The sequence below is a fragment of the Kogia breviceps genome, chromosome 3, assembly GCF_026419965.1.
Source record: "Kogia breviceps isolate mKogBre1 chromosome 3, mKogBre1 haplotype 1, whole genome shotgun sequence".
NCBI lineage: Eukaryota > Metazoa > Chordata > Mammalia > Artiodactyla > Physeteridae > Kogia > Kogia breviceps.
Window position 1 is genome coordinate 27,604,327 of NC_081312.1, and position 17,450 is coordinate 27,621,776.

At 40.5% G+C, this 17,450-nt stretch overlaps 2 protein-coding genes across 7 annotated transcripts in view; one reads left to right on the forward strand and one right to left on the reverse strand.

Moving 5' to 3' along the window:
- MLH3 (mutL homolog 3) overlaps positions 1–16,684 on the forward strand; it is a 28,632-nt gene extending 11,948 nt beyond the window's left edge. For 2 of the 5 annotated variants that reach the window (XM_067028065.1, XM_059055762.2), the window contains 7 exons: positions 2,934–3,005; positions 4,301–4,412; positions 5,421–5,580; positions 12,360–12,383; positions 12,489–12,567; positions 15,168–15,319; positions 16,281–16,684. In XM_067028065.1, coding sequence (XP_066884166.1) covers positions 2,934–3,005; positions 4,301–4,412; positions 5,421–5,580; positions 12,360–12,383; positions 12,489–12,567; positions 15,168–15,319; positions 16,281–16,403 — 722 coding nt within the window. In that variant the 3' untranslated portion in view covers positions 16,404–16,684. Of the gene's footprint in view, positions 1–2,933; positions 3,006–4,300; positions 4,413–5,420; positions 5,581–12,359; positions 12,384–12,488; positions 12,568–15,167; positions 15,320–16,280 lie in introns of those variants that run through there. The other 3 variants (XM_067028067.1, XM_067028066.1, XR_010839464.1) reach the window with 3 other exon arrangements.
- The window catches only part of ZC2HC1C (zinc finger C2HC-type containing 1C), a 65,019-nt gene that overhangs the window by 35,438 nt on the left and 12,131 nt on the right, over positions 1–17,450 (reverse strand). The gene's annotated exons all lie outside the window — the stretch shown is intronic.

Here is a 17,450-nt window from a genome sequence, read left to right on the forward strand (position 1 = left end):
CAAGAAGGGTGAGGATCGTGAGTTCAGTCTGAAATCCCTTTGAAATGTTCAAGAGTGTGTCAGGAATATTACAGGTCTAGGATGCGAGAAGCCTTCTGACATGGAGATCTAAATCTGACTTGTCCGCATAAAGTCGGTCACCGGAGTCATGTGTCTAAATTTTATCACCTAGAAGGAGAGTGAAGAGTGAGGAGCGGAAGAGAGATTCTGAATCTAGAGTAATTCTGCCATTTAATAGCTGGGCAGAAAAGGGTGAACCAGCAAGAGAGATTATGAAAGAACAAAAATAGGAAGAAAACAAGCAAAGGTTGTGTTGCAAAGCCAAGACTTTGTACTAAGTGCTGCCGAGAGGTTAAGATGAGGACCAAAAAATATCTGTTAGGTTTCCAGAGTGTGGAGGTCAGGGACTTCAAATGAGAGCTGTTTCAGAAAAGACATAGGACAGGAGAGACTCCAGAATCTTCTCGAGCCATTTACAAGGAATGCCTGATCCTGTCAGGTTCTGGAAAAGGCCTGAGTGGCTGAGTCCTGAGCACCACTGGAGGAGTCGGCTCCCCATAGGTAGACCTGCAGGCGAGAGCTTCTAAAGTCTGAAAGCAGTTCATTCTCTTTGTACTTCAAAATATTCTTTTTTATCATGTTCACAGTATAAATTTATTTAGTAAATGTCATCACAGATCAAAGGTAAAGTAACCAAAAGTTTTGTCGTAATTATCATAAATATAGAATGAGTGAAGGTCAAATTCTCGTAGTATTACTACTTCTAGAAAGTGAATAGATTGTTTTCTAAAGTTTTGATTACCTGGAATTCTTTGTTGTTTAATACCAAAATCTCTACTAATGGCACCTGAGATGGGTGTAGCCACAAAATCTCCAGATATTTAAATTTCTCTTTGAGATTTTGGATTGTCACTGTATTGGTTAGCTGCCACCAAGGAGTACTTTTATATAAAAAATTTTTCTAAATCAAAATATAAGTATTTTTATTGTTGCTCACAAATACCAAAAGCAACCTATTCCTATCATTGACTTACTTTTATTTTAATATTTGCACATATTTTTAAATGGATAAATATATTATTGTTTTAAATTATTGTGAAATTAATGCCATATAATGGCATTTTTTATTGCATGTTTCCACCTATAATAAAATTCAGTTGTTCAGTTATGATCCTCTAAAGAATAAGGATTCATTCATTTATTCTGTAAATATTTATTGAGTGCCTGTTATGTGCCTGGTGCTATTATACATGCCAGGAATATAACAGACAAAAATCCTTGCCCTGATGAAGCTTCTATTCTGTTATTTTGGAATATCAAAAATACAGTTCTGACATGAGTAAATTACCTTCATATATTCTGCTTCATTCAAGGAATGGAAAATGTCGTGAACATTTTGTAGACTATAAATCATTCCTCCAGAGTCAAGTGCAGGATTGATTTCGTAGGGTCCCTGACTCTTGGTAATTCACATTGGCTCAGGTTTTGAGTTTGAGGTTACTCCCTCATAATTTATTATTTATTCCATTGTTCTGCCCAATACAGGATGTTCAGTATTCATCACAACCAGCTGCAACTCCTCCTATCCTCAAAGGAGTTGAAAATTCAACATTTGGGGGCCTTTTATGTGGTTGAACATGCTGTCAGAAAAATTATAATCTTTTTATTTTTCAAGTCAGTAGCTCTTACGCCATGAATTTGATGGTGTCATACAAACAATTTTTTTAATCTTCAGTAGAAATAGGAAAAATAGGCATCATCTAGTTTGATCAAATTCAAGAGGAGAACTTTTATTTCAATATAATCCATAACAATAAACCTCAACCCTTTGGCCAAAAGTAATAAAATTACAAGCTAAAAAGATGTACTAATGTAATTGAGAATCAGTCCTCCTGTCAGTAAGAAAGGGATTTATTTCCCTGTAGGTTTGGCTTTGGGGTCAGGACATTCTGCTTCTCTCTTGCACCTGAGAGTGTAAAGCCTTGCCACTCAAAATCAAGGTCTGTAAATAACATCACCCGGGAGTTTGTTAGACTTGCACAATCTGTGTCCCACCCCTAACCTACTGAATCAGAATCTGCATCTTAATACTATCCCCAGGTGATTTGTCTGCTGTTCAAAGATTGCAAAGCCTGAGTCTAAAGCAAGGCAAACTGTGGCCTGGGGGCCGGATCCAGCCATAACCTGTTTTTGTACAGCCAGGGAGATAAGAATGGTTTTTACTTTTTTTTTTTAATTGACGTGTAGTTAATTTACCGTGTTACGTTAGTTTCAGGTATACTACATTTTTAAATAGTAAAAAAAAATAGCAAAGGAAGAGTTATATTTTTTGACACATTAAAATTATATGAAATTAATATTTCACTGTCTGTAAAAAGTTTATTGGAACATAGCTACAGTATTCACATGTCTATGGCAGCTTTGGTTCAGAATAAATATTTGAGTAGTTGTGACAGAAACCATGTGTCCCAAAAGCCTAAACTATTTACTGTCTGGCCTTTCACAGAAAAATGTTGCTGACCTCTGATCTAAAGTAGTAGAATGCTTCATGGGTTCTGGGGCAGCTTGCGAATCAAGGTCAGCTGCTTATCCAATGTGTGGTTTAATGATCCTTCATTGTATCAAATTTGAATTAATAAAGCAAAATCAGTATTTAAACATTAAGAATGTAGGGCTTCCACCGTGTTTTAGAAATGAAATACTAATGAACTAAAGAGTTTTTCATCAGGGATACATTTGTTGTAGTTTTTCCCATAACTTTAACTTTTTAGGAAGTAAAAGATACAGTTGTAAGTTACTGCTCAGTTTGTATGCTTCTCTTATGCTCATGTTGTTAAATAGTTTGAATTAAGCTTTTTCTCCCTCAACACAACATGATTATTTTAATCTTGACCTGAGAATTTGAAACCCCGTGGTGCTTGCTGGTCTTCTAGGTGGAAACCTGCTAGTCTTGGTGGACCAGCATGCTGCCCACGAGCGCATCCGACTGGAGCAGCTGACCATTGGTAAGGATCTGCTGAGGACCAGGAAAGATTCGAGACTACCCAGCAGAATTAATGTACCTGAAAGCGTTTTTCTAACTGTGACTGTTGTGAAAAAAGATGAATTGTACGTTTTAAAAAATGAAGCTGAAAAAAAAAAAAACTATTAAAAAAAATGAAGCTGAAGCCTGCTGGTACGGCTTCTCTTATAATTGAAAGAATGTAGTAGTTCACTTTACTAATTCAAACACGTGGGTCTTAACACATGGTCAAAGGCATATTTGCTGTATCCTTATCATCAACCCTAAAGATCAGGCTACTTTATTACAACTTTCAGCACAAAGATGTGCCCTGCCCCTCCACAAGCCCATGTGATCTTGGTTTACCTTCACAGTTCATCAGGCAGAGACTACCAGGGGGCTCAGAAGGCCCAATATATTGTTTTTATTTTAAAATTTAATTTGTTTTTGAATAGGTAGTATAATCCAATAGGCTCAAGTCTGAAAGGTACAAAAGGGAATAAAGAATAAAATAAGGTCTCTTTTCTACCCTTGCCCTTCATCCAACCTCGTTTCTCTCCCCAGAGGCAACATGTATCACTAATTTGTTGTGGATTCTTCCAAAGTCAATATGTGCTTTTTAATCTTTGCTACCCATTTTTCTCATATGAGGCAGTCTGTTCCCCAAGGTGTAAAATACCAGGAAAATCTTTACTCCTGTGGTCAAGTGATAAAAAACCCAAATGTTGTAGAGTTAGGTGAGGACCTAGGGAGGTATTTCATGGACTAGAATGGCAGTGATGTTACTTCCATGTTCACTTTTCCTTATCAAAGGAACACCTAAGAGTTGGGAAAGATACAATAAAAAGTGTTGGAAAAACTTTCTTGCTCTAGGCCCTGGACCGTTTGAGAATAGTACTGACTGATTCTCTTCAGAGCCTGGGAAATCCTTCTGGAAGAATGAGGGAGCCTTCTTGAGCCACTGGGTTGTGAAGTAAACTCCTTTTATCTCCCCAGTAATCCATATTAGTCAGCTTCTGTTACTGAAACCACATTTGTTGACTATCTACAGGAACATTGCATTGTTCATTTGAATGTAAGATTAAGTCTTATATTTCTTATTTAAGAAAATACTGCTAAAGTGAATAAACAAACTAGATATTTACTAGTTTGACTTTAATAATGGAAATTCAAAGCCTAAAACTGAACATTGAACATGCTGCTAAGCATTATAATAATTCCATGACTGTGTCTTCATTTTTATCTGAATCTGGAAGACTTCACTTCCTGCTCTTAACCCATTCATCTTTCTCTCAATAGGTTCCTATGAGAAGCAACAGCCACAAGGATCTGGTCGAAAAAAATTACTGTCTTCCACTATAAGTCCTCCACTAGAGATAACAGTGACAGAGGAACAAAGGCGACTCTTATCGTTAGTATCACCGTGAGGTTGTGATGTTGCTAATGTGTATTCTCTGGCCAGGGTGTAAGCATAACTCTTGTTCCTTATCTCAGTTGAGGCACTGAGACCCAGAGAGGTTACATGACTTGTTCAAGGTCATAACAAGTTTTAAGTGGTGGAGCAGGCACTCAGATGCAGGTCGTCTGACTCCAAATGCTGTTCTTTCCACTATATCACAGCTATTGAGTATAGGATAGAGTTTCCCTGATAATTTTTTCCAGCAGTTGGCTTAGAGTCCTCTCACCATTTCTTGGAACGGTCAATATTTATGCTGTGCTATTTCTGAAAGTGAAGTTACTGCAGTAATTGCTTCCATTCTGCTTTGCCTTGGTACATTCTAGATTCTTAGTTTTTGTTACCATAATCGTACTGAGAAGAAAGTAAAACACCGGGCCACAAGGAGGGGACAAATCATATAATGAGTCACAAGATAGGACATTTTCCTACTTCGGGGTGGCACAAATGATTGGAAATAAAAAAGAGAGAATTGTCTCTAAATTCATGTAAGGTTTGGGGATATGCCACTGCCAATAAATCTTTTTCCCTGGGGTATAATTTATATTAGAGGCAGATCCATTTATTTACATCCCGTTAATCAGGACTTCTCAGTTCATCCGGCTGTTAATTATCTCCCTGCTTTTAATGCTGATTCAAAACATTCTTAGCCCTTTTATTTGTGCCAGACTTCTTTAAGTGCCAGCAAGGAGAAGTTAGCAATTCCTCAGTGAAGAATAAAAAATTTAGGAACAAGACATAGAAACGAATTGATTCTCTCAATGGAAAAGAGGGGGGGAAAAAAAGGTTACTGTAATTCAAAAAGGAAATTTGATAATAAAATCTAAATAAACAACCATAAGTGTGAGAAAAATAGTGTAAGTTTTAAAGCTTGTGGCAGCTTTTGAGAAACTATCAAGCATTTGGAACTGATACTGAAATGTGAATGAAGTAATTCTTTTACATTTGAGGTTATCTCTTTAGGTGTTACCACAAAAATCTGGAAGATCTGGGCCTTGAAATTATATTTCCAGACACTAGTGATTCTCTGGTCCTTGTAGGAAAAGTACCACTCTGTTTTGTGGAAAGAGAAGCCAGTGAACTTCGAAGAGGGAGATCTACTGTGACCAAGAGCATTGTGGAGGTAAGACACAGCTGCAAAAACCGAGAAAACTGCTGAGTGCTAATAACCTCCTACTTTGTTTAGGAATTCTCTATATTCATCTTTTATTCAACAAGCATTTATGAAATAACCTGCTGTGTGCCAGGTGCCAGAGATTCAAAGATGAATTAGCTCAAGGTGAGGGAGAAGGACATTTAAATAATTATACTATAATGAAATTTGGCCAGCAGAGGTATGTTCAAAAGTGCTATGGAAATGCAGAATATTTACTGTGCCCAGGAGGGTGGAGGTCAAGGAAACGATCACAGAAAAGCATTTGGTTTTCTGTTTGTTTGTTTCAGGAAAAGTCTTGTAGAACAGTAGGAGCCTGCCAAGTACAGAAGAGGGGATAAGGTCATTCTAGACAGAATAACAGATATCAGAGAATTGAAGCAGATCCCGTGCTGAGGGAACTACCAATACACATGGCTCGAATTAAGATACACACAAGGTAGTGGTGGGCCTAGATGAGGCTAGATGGGTTGTCAAGGCCAACTCATAAAGGGATTTAGCATATTCAGCTGAATAGTTTGCATTTCATCCTGTAGGCAGCCAATGAAGAAGAGCAAAATACACTTTAACACTGCATTTTAAATACTTTACTTAGGTGTTTCGTTTTTTTTAAAAACAATTTATTTTGTATTTGTTGTCTTTTCTTTCCTCCTTTCCTGTTTTCTATTCGAGTTTTCTTTATTTCTCTTTTTTTTCCCCTCTACTGGTTTAGAAGGGGAATTTTAGCTTGCATATATAACACAGTTTAAAGGTAATTTGTTCTTCTGTTCTCTTCATAAACTGTACACAAACCTTACCAACCTTTCTCTTGTACCACTTTTCTCCCATCTTCCATTTTGTTGCCTATTTTAATTCCACCTTGTCTTTAATCCCCCTGGTAGACCTTAATTTTATAGTAAATGTTTATTTCGCTTAACCAAAATGTTTTCCATTCTTTGTTCACTATTGCTTCTTGCATCCTACTTATTCTTTGTGTTCAGTTTTCTTTTCCCTGAAGTAAATCTCTTAAAAGTTCTTTTGTTAAGAGTCCAGGAATAAAACATCTTTGAAAACATCTTTATTCCACCTTCACATTTGCATGATTGTCTAGCTAAAAATAGAATTCCATATTCTTATTTATCCCTCAAGCATTTCAAAAATATTCTGTTACTTCTGACATTCTATTTTTGCTACTGAAGTCCATTGTCAATTTTATTATCATTACTTTGTAGGTAACCTGATTTTGTCTCTGGTCGCTTTTAAGATTTCTCTGTCTTTGGTGTTCTGCCATTTCCCTATGATATATCTTTGTGAGGATTTATTTTGATTTCCTTCTTGAGATTCATCTTATGTATTCAATTTGGGAAATATAGTTATTATCACTTCAAACATTGCTTCTTCCCCCCTTCTCTCTCTTGCCTCCTAGAAATGCTATCAGATGTCTACTGGACCTTATCATTCTATTCTCCATGTCCTTTGCCTTCTCTTTCATATTTCCCATGTTTTTATCTCTCTGTGATGTATTCTGGGAAATTTCCTCATTTATCTTCCAGTAAACTAAGTTCACTCTTCATCTACTATTTAATTAGATGTTTAACTTGTCCACTGGGTTTTTTATTTCAATGACTATTATTTTTTTCCAGAAGTTTTATTTGGCTCTTTCTCAGATCTATCTGTTCTTTTTTCATGGTGTCCTTTTTTATTCATTGTGGTTTCTTAACTCCTTCTTCAGCTCTTTCTGTTTGGAGCATGGGAAAATCCACATCAACTCAGTCTATCATTTTTTCCAGAAATCTGAATTACTTTAGTAATATTTAAAAATAAAAAGTAGAAGATAGATTTAGTGGATAAAGTGTGGGATACATGGATATAGGAAAGATTTGAGGTAGAGAGCAGTAGAGAGGCTAGTGCACTGCTGCAAGTAAGACAGGATGAAGATTTGACTAAGTCAGTAGCAATGGGAATGGAGAGGAGGGACATATTTGAAAGGTAGAATCAAGAGGACCTGGTGAGCAAGAGAATATAAAAGAGATAAAGGAGAAAAGATAAGTAATGATTCTGAGGGCTCTCACTCAGACGACTAGAGGGATGGTGCCGTTGACAGAAAAAGGAAACAGAGGAGGAGAAGTACACCTGGCTAGGGAGTTAGATTATGAGCCTTAGTTTAGACACATTGAATGTGCCTTCAGATGGAGATGTCCAGTGGATGGACAGACTTTGAGATCTAGCACTTGGGAAAGAAGTCAGGGCTGGAGTATCTATTTGGGGGTTAACAGTATACAGTTGGCCCTTGAACAACATGGGTTTGAACTCTGTGGGTCCACTCATACTCTAATTTTTTTCAAAAAATACACACTACACTACTGCAGGATCTGCAGTTGGTTGAATTCCCAGATGTGGAACCGCGTCTGCGGAGGGCTGACTGTAAGGTTATACAAGGATTTTCTACCGCACAGAGGGTTGGTGCCCCTAACTCCTGTGTTGTTCAAGGGTCAACTGTATATATTTTGATGATATCAGAAGCTGGAGAAGGGTCTAACAGACGTGCGATTGTTCAGGGAGAACATGAAGAAAAAAAGAGAGCCAAGCATGGAGGCTGTGGAACACCAGCATTCAGGGTGTATATGTTTTGACAAAGGTCCGGAAAGCTACTGCTGAAAAGAAGAGACTGTAAAGGATGATTGAAAATATTTGGTCAGAGAAGGAGGAGGAAAACCAGGGAAAAGTAATATTGCCACAGCCAAGGGAAGTTTTAAGCAAGAAGGGAATGGTCAACAGTGGCCAGAGAGTAAAGCCTGAGGAGTTGGATTTGGCTGTCAGGGGACACTGCCTGCCTTGTGGAATCTGTTCCTAGGGGTGGGCAGGGGGGTCAGGAGTGAGGGGAGGGAGAAAGGGGAGCTAAGGAGCCCTCTCTTTCCAGGACTTCGGCTACATACCGAAGAGATGGGGGCAACAGCTAAAGGTTAAGGGTGTCAGGAAGTACGGGGCAGGACACAGGTGAAGGAAAGGTTTTTGTTTCTTTTCAGAAGGGAGAGACTTGAGCACGTTTGTAGTCTAAATGTGAGAAGACATTTGAGAGGAAGAGGCAGCTAACAAGCCAGCTTTGGGATCATCTTGACTTTACCCTTCCCAGAATTGCCCTTTGATCAGACCACCTCTGCTTGGCTTTCAGCAGCGCTCTTTTCTCCCAACAGAGCTTATTTTCTCCAAGGCTCCTCCTCCAAATTGTCTTAAATCCAAGAGATAGGATCTGTTAGAATCTTTTATAGTAATTCAATCCTTAAGTATTTAACGAGAAAATTATAATGAAAACTTTTCCTAAAGTGACTTCAAAGAGTACTGGCAGAAAGTTTACCTCAAACTGAAACAAGGCTTATGGTTTCAGCAAGTCTTGATTATGTTAAGTCAGGCTGATCAGGAGAGATTTTGTTGATTCTGAAAGAAGCTGGAACAGTTCTGGTATCTTGAAGAAGAGATAGTTACTTGGATCTAGCAGTTGAAAGATCACTAGGACATCTTTCTATAAAGTTCCGTCCTCTAGCCTAATGAATGAGCCTTTTAAATATTAAATTATCTAGCATTAATGTTCAATTTGAAATTGAACATTTGAAATACGAAATGAATAGAGAATAAGATCCGTTTCCCCTTCTCCATGCTCACAGACTGATGTTTTACAAGTCCCAGATATATAAGCACAAGAGAGAATAGCAAAGAAATTAGGTTTGATCTGTATCCACACTAAACTTTGTTAGTGGTCAGGTATTATGAGACATCTTTCTATTTAGGTTTGTTTGGGAAAATATGTGGCTTTAAAAAAATACATAGATAGTATCTACCAACTAGCTCTTGGTAACTGTGCTCATTTATAAGTATGGTGGACTAGTCTGTAAATGAGGCAGGGAAGAGAATTTTCTTTTTTCTTTTTTTGAAGTTTTAAACTTTTAAATTCTTTTTATTTTTTATTTTTATTTCTTTTATTGGAGTATAACTGCTTTACAGTGTTGTATTCTGCTGTACAATGAAATGAATCAGCTATATATATATATACCTATATCCCCTCCCTCTTGGACCTCCCTCCCAGCCCCCTCCCCCATCTAGGTCGTCACAGAGCACAGAGCTAAGCTCCCTGTGCTTTATAGCATGTTCCCACTAGCTATCTATTTTACGCATGGCAGTGTATATATGTCACTCTTAATCTCCCCATTTGTCCCACCCTACCCTTCCCACCCCCCATGTCCGTATGTCTGTTCTCTACATCTGTGTCTCAATTCCTGCCCTGCAGATAGATTCATCTGTACCATTTTTCTAGATTCCACATATATGTGTTAATATACGATATTTGTTTTTCTCTTTCTGGCTTACTTCACTCTGTATGACAGACTTTAGGTCCATCCACATCTCTACAAATGACCCAGTTTCGTTCCTTTCTATGGCTGAGTAATATTCCATTGTATATATATACCACATCTTCCTTATCCATTCATCTGGTATTGGACATTCCGGTTGTTTCCATGTCCTGGCTACGGTAAATAGTGCTGCAATGAACTTCGGGGTACATGTGTCCTTTTTTTTTTTTTTCTTTTTAAACATCTTTATTGGAGTATAATAGCTTTACAATGTTGTGTTAGTTTCTGCTGAATAACAAAGTGAATCAGCTATATGTATACATATATCCCCATATCCTCATAACCCCTTCCTCTTGAGCCTCCCTCCCACCCTCCCCATTTTTTTTTTTTTTTTTTTGTGCTCCGCGGGCCTCTCACTGTTGTGGCCTCTCCTGTTGCGGAGCACAGGCTCCGGACGCGCAGGCTCAGTGGCCATGGCTCACGGGCCCAGCCGCTCCGCGGCATGTGGGATCTTCTCGGACCCGGGCACGAACCCGTGTTCCCTGCATCGGCAGGCGGACTCTCAACCACTGCGCCACCAGGGAAGCCCCCACCCTCCCCATTTTGAATTATGTTTCTCAGGGTATATGCCCAGCAGTGGGATTGCTGGGTCATATGGTAGTTCTATTTTTAGTTTTTTAAGGAACCTCCATACTGTTCTCCATAGTGGCTGTATCAATTTACATTCCCACCAACAGTGCAAGAGGTTCCCTTTTCTCCACACCCTCTCCAGCATTCATTGTTTGTAGATTTTTTGATAATGGCCATTCTGACCAGTGTGAGATGATACCTCATTGTAGTTTTGATTTGCATTTCTCTAATGATTAGTGATGTTGAGCAGCTTTTCATGTGCCTCTTGGCCATCTGTATGTCTTCTTTGGTGACATGTCTATTTAGGTCTTCTGCCCATTTTTTGATTGGGTTGTTTGTTTTTTTGATATTGAGCTCCATGAGCTGTCTGTATATTTTGGAGATTAATCCTTTGTGTGTTGCTTCATTTGCAAATATTTCATCCCATTCTGAGGGTTGTCTTTTCGTCTTGTTCATGGTTTCCTTTGCTGTACAAAAGCTCTTAAGTTTAACTAGGTCTCATTTGTTTATTTTTGTTTTTATTTTCATTACTCTAGGAGGTGGGTCAAAAGAGATCTTGCTGTGGTTTATGTCAAAGAGTGTTTTCCCTAAGTTTTCGGGAAGAGAACTTTCTGAGTCTGGTTTGAAAAGAAGTCTATCATGTTGTAATCTTAGGAAGCTAATTTTTTTTTTTAATTGCTGCACCGCTTGGCTTGTGGGATCATAGTTCCCCAACCAGGGATTGAACCCGGGTCCCAGCAGTGAAAGCTCTGAGTCCTAACCACTGGACCACGAGGGAATTCCCAGGAAGCTAATTTATCCATAGCCATTTCTAGGAGTAAAGAAACCCTGTGTTTTCTTTTTTTTTTTTTTTTTTTTGCGGTATGCGGGCCTCTCACTGTTGTGGCCTCTCCCGTTGCGGAGCACAGGCTCCGGACGCACAGGCTCAGCGGCCATGGCTCACAGGCTTAGTTGCTCCGCGGCATGTGGGATCTTCCCGGACCAGGGCACGAACCCGTGTCTCCTGCATCGGCAGGCGGATTCTCAACCACTGCGCCACCAGGGAAGCCCCCCTGTGTTTTCTTATAAAGAAATTATTAAATGTGCCATATCTCAAAACAGTTTTTAACCTCCAGAGGGTAAACAAATTAGTAGCATGAAAGAGTGTCTGCTTTAAATTTCTTTAGTCCTTTTGTAAATATTAACATCTGCAGGGATGTTACTATTGAAAAGGCTACCCTAGGGACAGAGATATGCAAAGGAGGAGAAGTTTCTCAACAAAATGCCTCAGAGAGTAAGCTTTTTGACCTGAAGGGAATTGTCACACACACAAAAATGCCTGTGAGAACTAAGTGACTACTTATTTTTATGATATTTAAACAAGTGTTACACTGAGTGCATAGTTGTATTGACGATTCTTGTGTATTTATTCTGTTTATGTGCAGTATTAAACATGTTCTAGCTAAGATTATAAATGCAAACAGAAAGCCTCTTAGTGAGAAACCTCCCTGATATTCAGTTGAGTCATTAGGCTACCAGTTATATAACCTCATGAGTTGATGAGCTATCTCTGGAGAAAGCTTCAGTAGCTAAATACATTCTCCATTCAGTAAGAGTTCTTTCAGTTGTCTTGGTATTTCGTATTCAAAGTGCCTTACAACAAATAAATTATTTGCACCTAGGTGCTATATTGCTGGAACTCTTTTCTTCAAGAGGCATATTTTAAAGAAGAAAATTGGAATATTTTGTGAATTATCAAAGGGCAGTTATAATATAGCAATCGATTAATGCCTGTTTTCCTTTTTCTCCTTGTAGGAATTTATTCAAGAACAAGTGGAGGTAAGCTTTTCTCTTATTTTGGGGTTTCACACAGAGACACCGCACACAGAAAGCTCCATTGTCCCATTTGCTTTTCCATTAACAAAGGATGTGTTTATGCATTAGCTACTCCAGACCACAGGAGGCATCCAAGGGACTTTGCCACTGACTGTCCAGAAGGTGTTGGCATCCCAAGCCTGCCATGGTAAGACTCTCGACACACTAGCTTTTTTTTTTTTTTTTTTTTTTTTTTTTTTGTGGTACGCGGGCCTCTCACTGTTGTGGCCTCTCCCATTGCGGAGCGCAGGCTCCGGACGCGCAGGCTCAGCGGCCATGGCTCACGGGCCCAGCCGCTCCGCGGCATGTGGGATCTTCCCGGACCAGGGCACGAACCCGTGTCCCCTGCATCGACAGGCGGATTCTCAACCACTGCGCCACCAGGGAAGCCCCCACACTAGCTATTGAGTGCCTTTGCATGCTGCACGCTGGCAGGGTTCAGCAGTTATGCAAGAAGTAGGAGACACGATTATCACCTGCCTCTTGGAGGGTTCAGTTTAGATCAGGAAGCAATACACTAAAAATGAACCCTAAAAAATTACTTTTACAAAGCAAAATACCACCATATATATTGGACCATAATGCAGACTGACTTATATGAGTGGAGGAGTAACTGCATTTTGAGTCAAGTTTTGAATGAGCTGAGGGACATGGATTCAGAGGAAGGGAGAGTTTACTACAGGGGAGGAAATAGCCTGTGCAGAGATCCAAAGGCAGAAACAAATTAGTTATATGAGGAGCAGCAAAGAATATCAGGAAATTAAGCTGGTGAGGAAGCATAGAAACCTAGAAGGTCACAGCAAAACCTTTAGACTTTATTACAGAGGGCAAGAATCATTGAGGGTTCTTGAGTAGCGCGATATGATAAAATATAGAAAACGGTATTGGAGGAACTTACTGTAGGGATCATGACAGCCACAGAATCCCCTGCAACTATCATTTGACCATGGTGGGGTGTCCACTCCAGACACCCTCCCTGCATTTGATCTCTCCCCATCCACCTTCTCCTCTCTTCACTTCCTGTCTTTTCTGGCTTTGAAACCTCAGTCCCTCATTAGTTGGTCTCCTGTAAATATCACTAACACCTTCCCCCCTTTATCCTGTCTTTACTCCTTGTATTACTCCATCCCCAATTTCATCATCTCTGCCTTCAAAGTGTATCTTAAATGTCTCCGATGTGATCGGTTTCTACTGCCGCCCTCCCCAGTGCTTGCCACTGTTGAGTCCTCCGACTTAGTCTCCCCACATCTATTCTGGCTGCCCTTCAAGCCATTCTTCCCTCAACACCCAGAGGAATCTTTTTGAAACATTCCTCTGAGCATGTCATTCTTCCACCAGAAACCTGACAATGACTACCCATTGCTCTTAGGACGAACATTTTATTCTTTACCGTGGCCTGCAGGGGTCTTCATGGTCCAGCCTCTGCCTGCCTCTCCAGTTTCTTCTCACATCACTCTCCACCTTGCCCTTCACATTCCAGCCTGCTTCCTTGGTCCTGGGCTTGTGTGCTAAATTCTGCGCTTGCCTTTCTCCTCTGTCTGAAATGCCCTTCTGCTCATTCTTCAATTAGCCGTGTTTTTCTTAACCTAAGATCTCAGATTAAATACCATTTTGTCAAGAAAGCCTTCCCTGACCCTCCTAAACTGGGTTTGGTCTTCCGGTTATATATTCTTTGATATTCTATATTTTATAGTACTTATAATTTAAACTATTGTGTAACTATTTGTTTAATGTTTGTCTCACCGGTTAGATTGTAAGCATCACGAGGGTGGAGGGCATCCATCTCATTCACTGCCTGGCATAGCTCCAACACAGAGTATATACTTAATAAATATTTGTTGACTGAGTGAATTAATGTATGCATAAAGGCAGTTTCTGACAATATGAGGGTTTAGACTATGAAGATTATGCTAGAAATAGAAAAAAGCAGCAAATAAAATGGACACTGTAGGGAAACAATTAGAAATCTTGGTGATAGACTGGCTCTGGATGAAAGATGACCTTGATTTCACAAACCTAAGAAGTAGACAAAAATATTGCTCTTGCCTCTTTGAAAAAACTCTGAAGGCAAAACCCTAACAAGTGAAGGAATGCCTGCTACAGGGATTAGACAGACAGTGACTCCATAAGGAAAAGCTGAGCGCAGGTCAGTCCTGAAGCCAATTTCAAGCAGTATTTTTTTTTTTTTTTTTTTTTTGCGGCGCACAGGCCTCTCACTGTTGTGGCCTCTCCTGTGGCGGAGCACAGGCTCCAGACGCGCAGGCCCAGCGGCCATGGCTCACGGGCCCAGCCGCTCCGCGGCATGTGGGATCTTCCATGACCGGGGCACGAACCCGCGTCCCCTGCATTGGCAGGCGGACTCTCAACCACTGCGCCACCAGGGAAGCCCTCAAGCAGTATTAAAGTCACATGAGGGCTTCCCTGGTGGCGCAGTGGTTGGGGGTCCGCCTGCCGATGCGGGGGGCGCGGGTTCGTGCCCCGGTCCGGGAGGATCCCGCGTGCCGTGGAGCGGCTCGGCCCGTGGGCCGTGGCCGCTGGGCCTGCGCGTCCGGGGCCTGTGCTCCGCAGCGGGAGGGGCCGCAGCGGTGAGAGGCCCGCGTACCGCAAAAAAAAAAAAAAAAAAAAAAAAGTCACATGAAAGGAGCCTCAGAACCACGTTGCTCTTCCCAGATATTTGGCTCTGACCCAGGGCCAACACCAGTTTCCCACCGTATACACCATACCCTCTTGTTTCTGTCTTTTGTTTAGGGGCCATTAAGTTTAATGACGACCTGAGCCTAGAGGAGAGCTGTCGCCTTATTGAAGCTCTGTCCTGGTGCCAGCTGCCTTTCCAGTGTGCTCATGGCAGGCCCTCCATGCTGCCATTAGCTGACATTGACCACTTGGAGCAGGAAAAACAGGTAGAGCAATGACGAACAGGAGACTAGTTCCTATTAACCAAATGGAATCTGTCTTAATCCTTTCCCAATTACGAGAGTTTTGAAAAATATGCATTGGAAGTTTTCTTGGAAGTCTCACCATTTCATCTTCTAGCTCAAATTCAAAATGGAGTTTAGCTGAACTATCTCATTATACATATGATGCCTTTGTATTTTTTAAGTTTACCACATGTACAGACTGATGTGTCCTGAACATTTGTTGTCTACGGGGCTCTAGGTTTTTATGAGATGCAGAAGTTCTCTCTGGGGCCACAGAAGGTTGGTAGAAACACAGCAAATTCACTGCTGGCAAATGTAGCCGAAAAACAGCCCGTTGCTTGGTAGTACTTACTGGAAATGGTAGCCATCTCCAGGGATCTCTAGAGTAATGATTTGAGGACCTTCAGGCAGGAAACCAAGCTTAGGACATTTTCACATTATGCTTTGGCCCTGATTCTCAGCAGTCCAGGAACAATGATGTGGATAATGCAATAAAGGCACTGAGTGGTTTAAACTAAAGAGCATTTTCTGTCCTTGTTATAATCTTAAATGAAACAGAAGGTGAGAGCATAATAGGAATGTCTATGTTGCCGCTTTCCAAAATCTTTTATTTTGCTTACCCTTCCTGTCAAGGGCTATAACGTCTTTTCTTGCATGGAGTTTTCAAGTACTAATGTTTTCTGACTCATCTAGTACATTTTACTCCATTAAGAACTTTTTGTTTCATATGACAGTGAAAAAAATGAAAAGTTTTGTCTCCATTCCCAAACAGATGTGCCTCTAGACTGAGTTTTCAGTCCCACTTATCCTAAGGAAATCTATCATCTTTTCTGAATCCAGAAATTAGAAATCAAAACTGAATTGAGTAGCCATAATTAGGAAATACTTATATGCTCCTTGGCTTTTCATACAACTAATGGAGTTATTCTCTTTCTTCCCATAGATTAAACCCAATCTTGCTAAACTTCGCAGAATGGCTCAGGCCTGGCATCTCTTTGGAAAAGCAGAAGGATGTGATACAGGGCAAAGCCTGCAGGCATCTGTGCCTCCTTGTGAGCTGCCATGAGAACAGAATTATTGTCTCGAAGGAACCAAAGGGATGCTGACTGTAGGCCTCTGGGCAGAGAGTGTGAGCAGCAAGCACTGGCAAGGTCTTGACTGAATGGGCCCCCGGGCACCAATCAGCATCTCCATCTTCCCTGAGCAGATGATCCCTCCAGTTAAGTAGCCAGGTGGAATTCAAGCCTAAAGACAGTTCATTCATTGGCATCCATGGACACTGGAGGTTGCCCTATAATATCTACTTTTTGTAATTTATTTGCGGATAAAATCTAATGATTAATTGTCTGATTGTCTGGTTGTTTGTGGGATTTTTGGGGGGTGGAATGCGAGTTTTTGGTTTTGTTTTGCAGTTTTTTTCCAGCCTCATAGTTTGCGCTGATGTGATCTACCTGATGCTGAACTCCCAGGGGTCAAGCCTGCCTTCCCTAGACCTCCCACAGCCTGCTCCCTCAGCCCCTCCTTCCCCCCCAGCCTCCTCCACTTCCCTCTGCTGCTGCTTTACATTCTGTATCTCAGCCTTAAAGAGTTTCTCCACGCTCATTAAAAACGTGCTGGGTAGTCTTCCACCAGGCCTATAGTTGGATTATTAAAAGGATAAAAACGACTGATAAAGAGAAGCAAGGACCAGGATGGAACAGAGCAACTGTAAAGCACTGCTTCTTGTTCTTTGTTTTATTGCCTCCTTAAAACCCTTCAGCTTTGGAAAGCAATGTACAGATTCAATGCAATCCCTATCAAACTACCACTGGCATTTTTCACAGAACTAGAACAAAACATTTCACAATTTGTATGGAAACACAAAAGACCCCGAATAGCCAAAGCAATCTTGAGAACGAAAAATGGAGCTGGAGGAATCAGGCTCCCTGACTTCAGACTATACTACAAAGCTACAGTCATCAAGACAGTATGGTACTGGCACAAAAACAGAAATATAGATCAATGGAACAGGATAGAAAGCCCAGAGATAAACCCACGCACATATGGTCACCTTATCTTTGATAAAGGAGGCAAGAATATACAGTGGAGAAAAGACAGCCTCTTCAATAAGTGG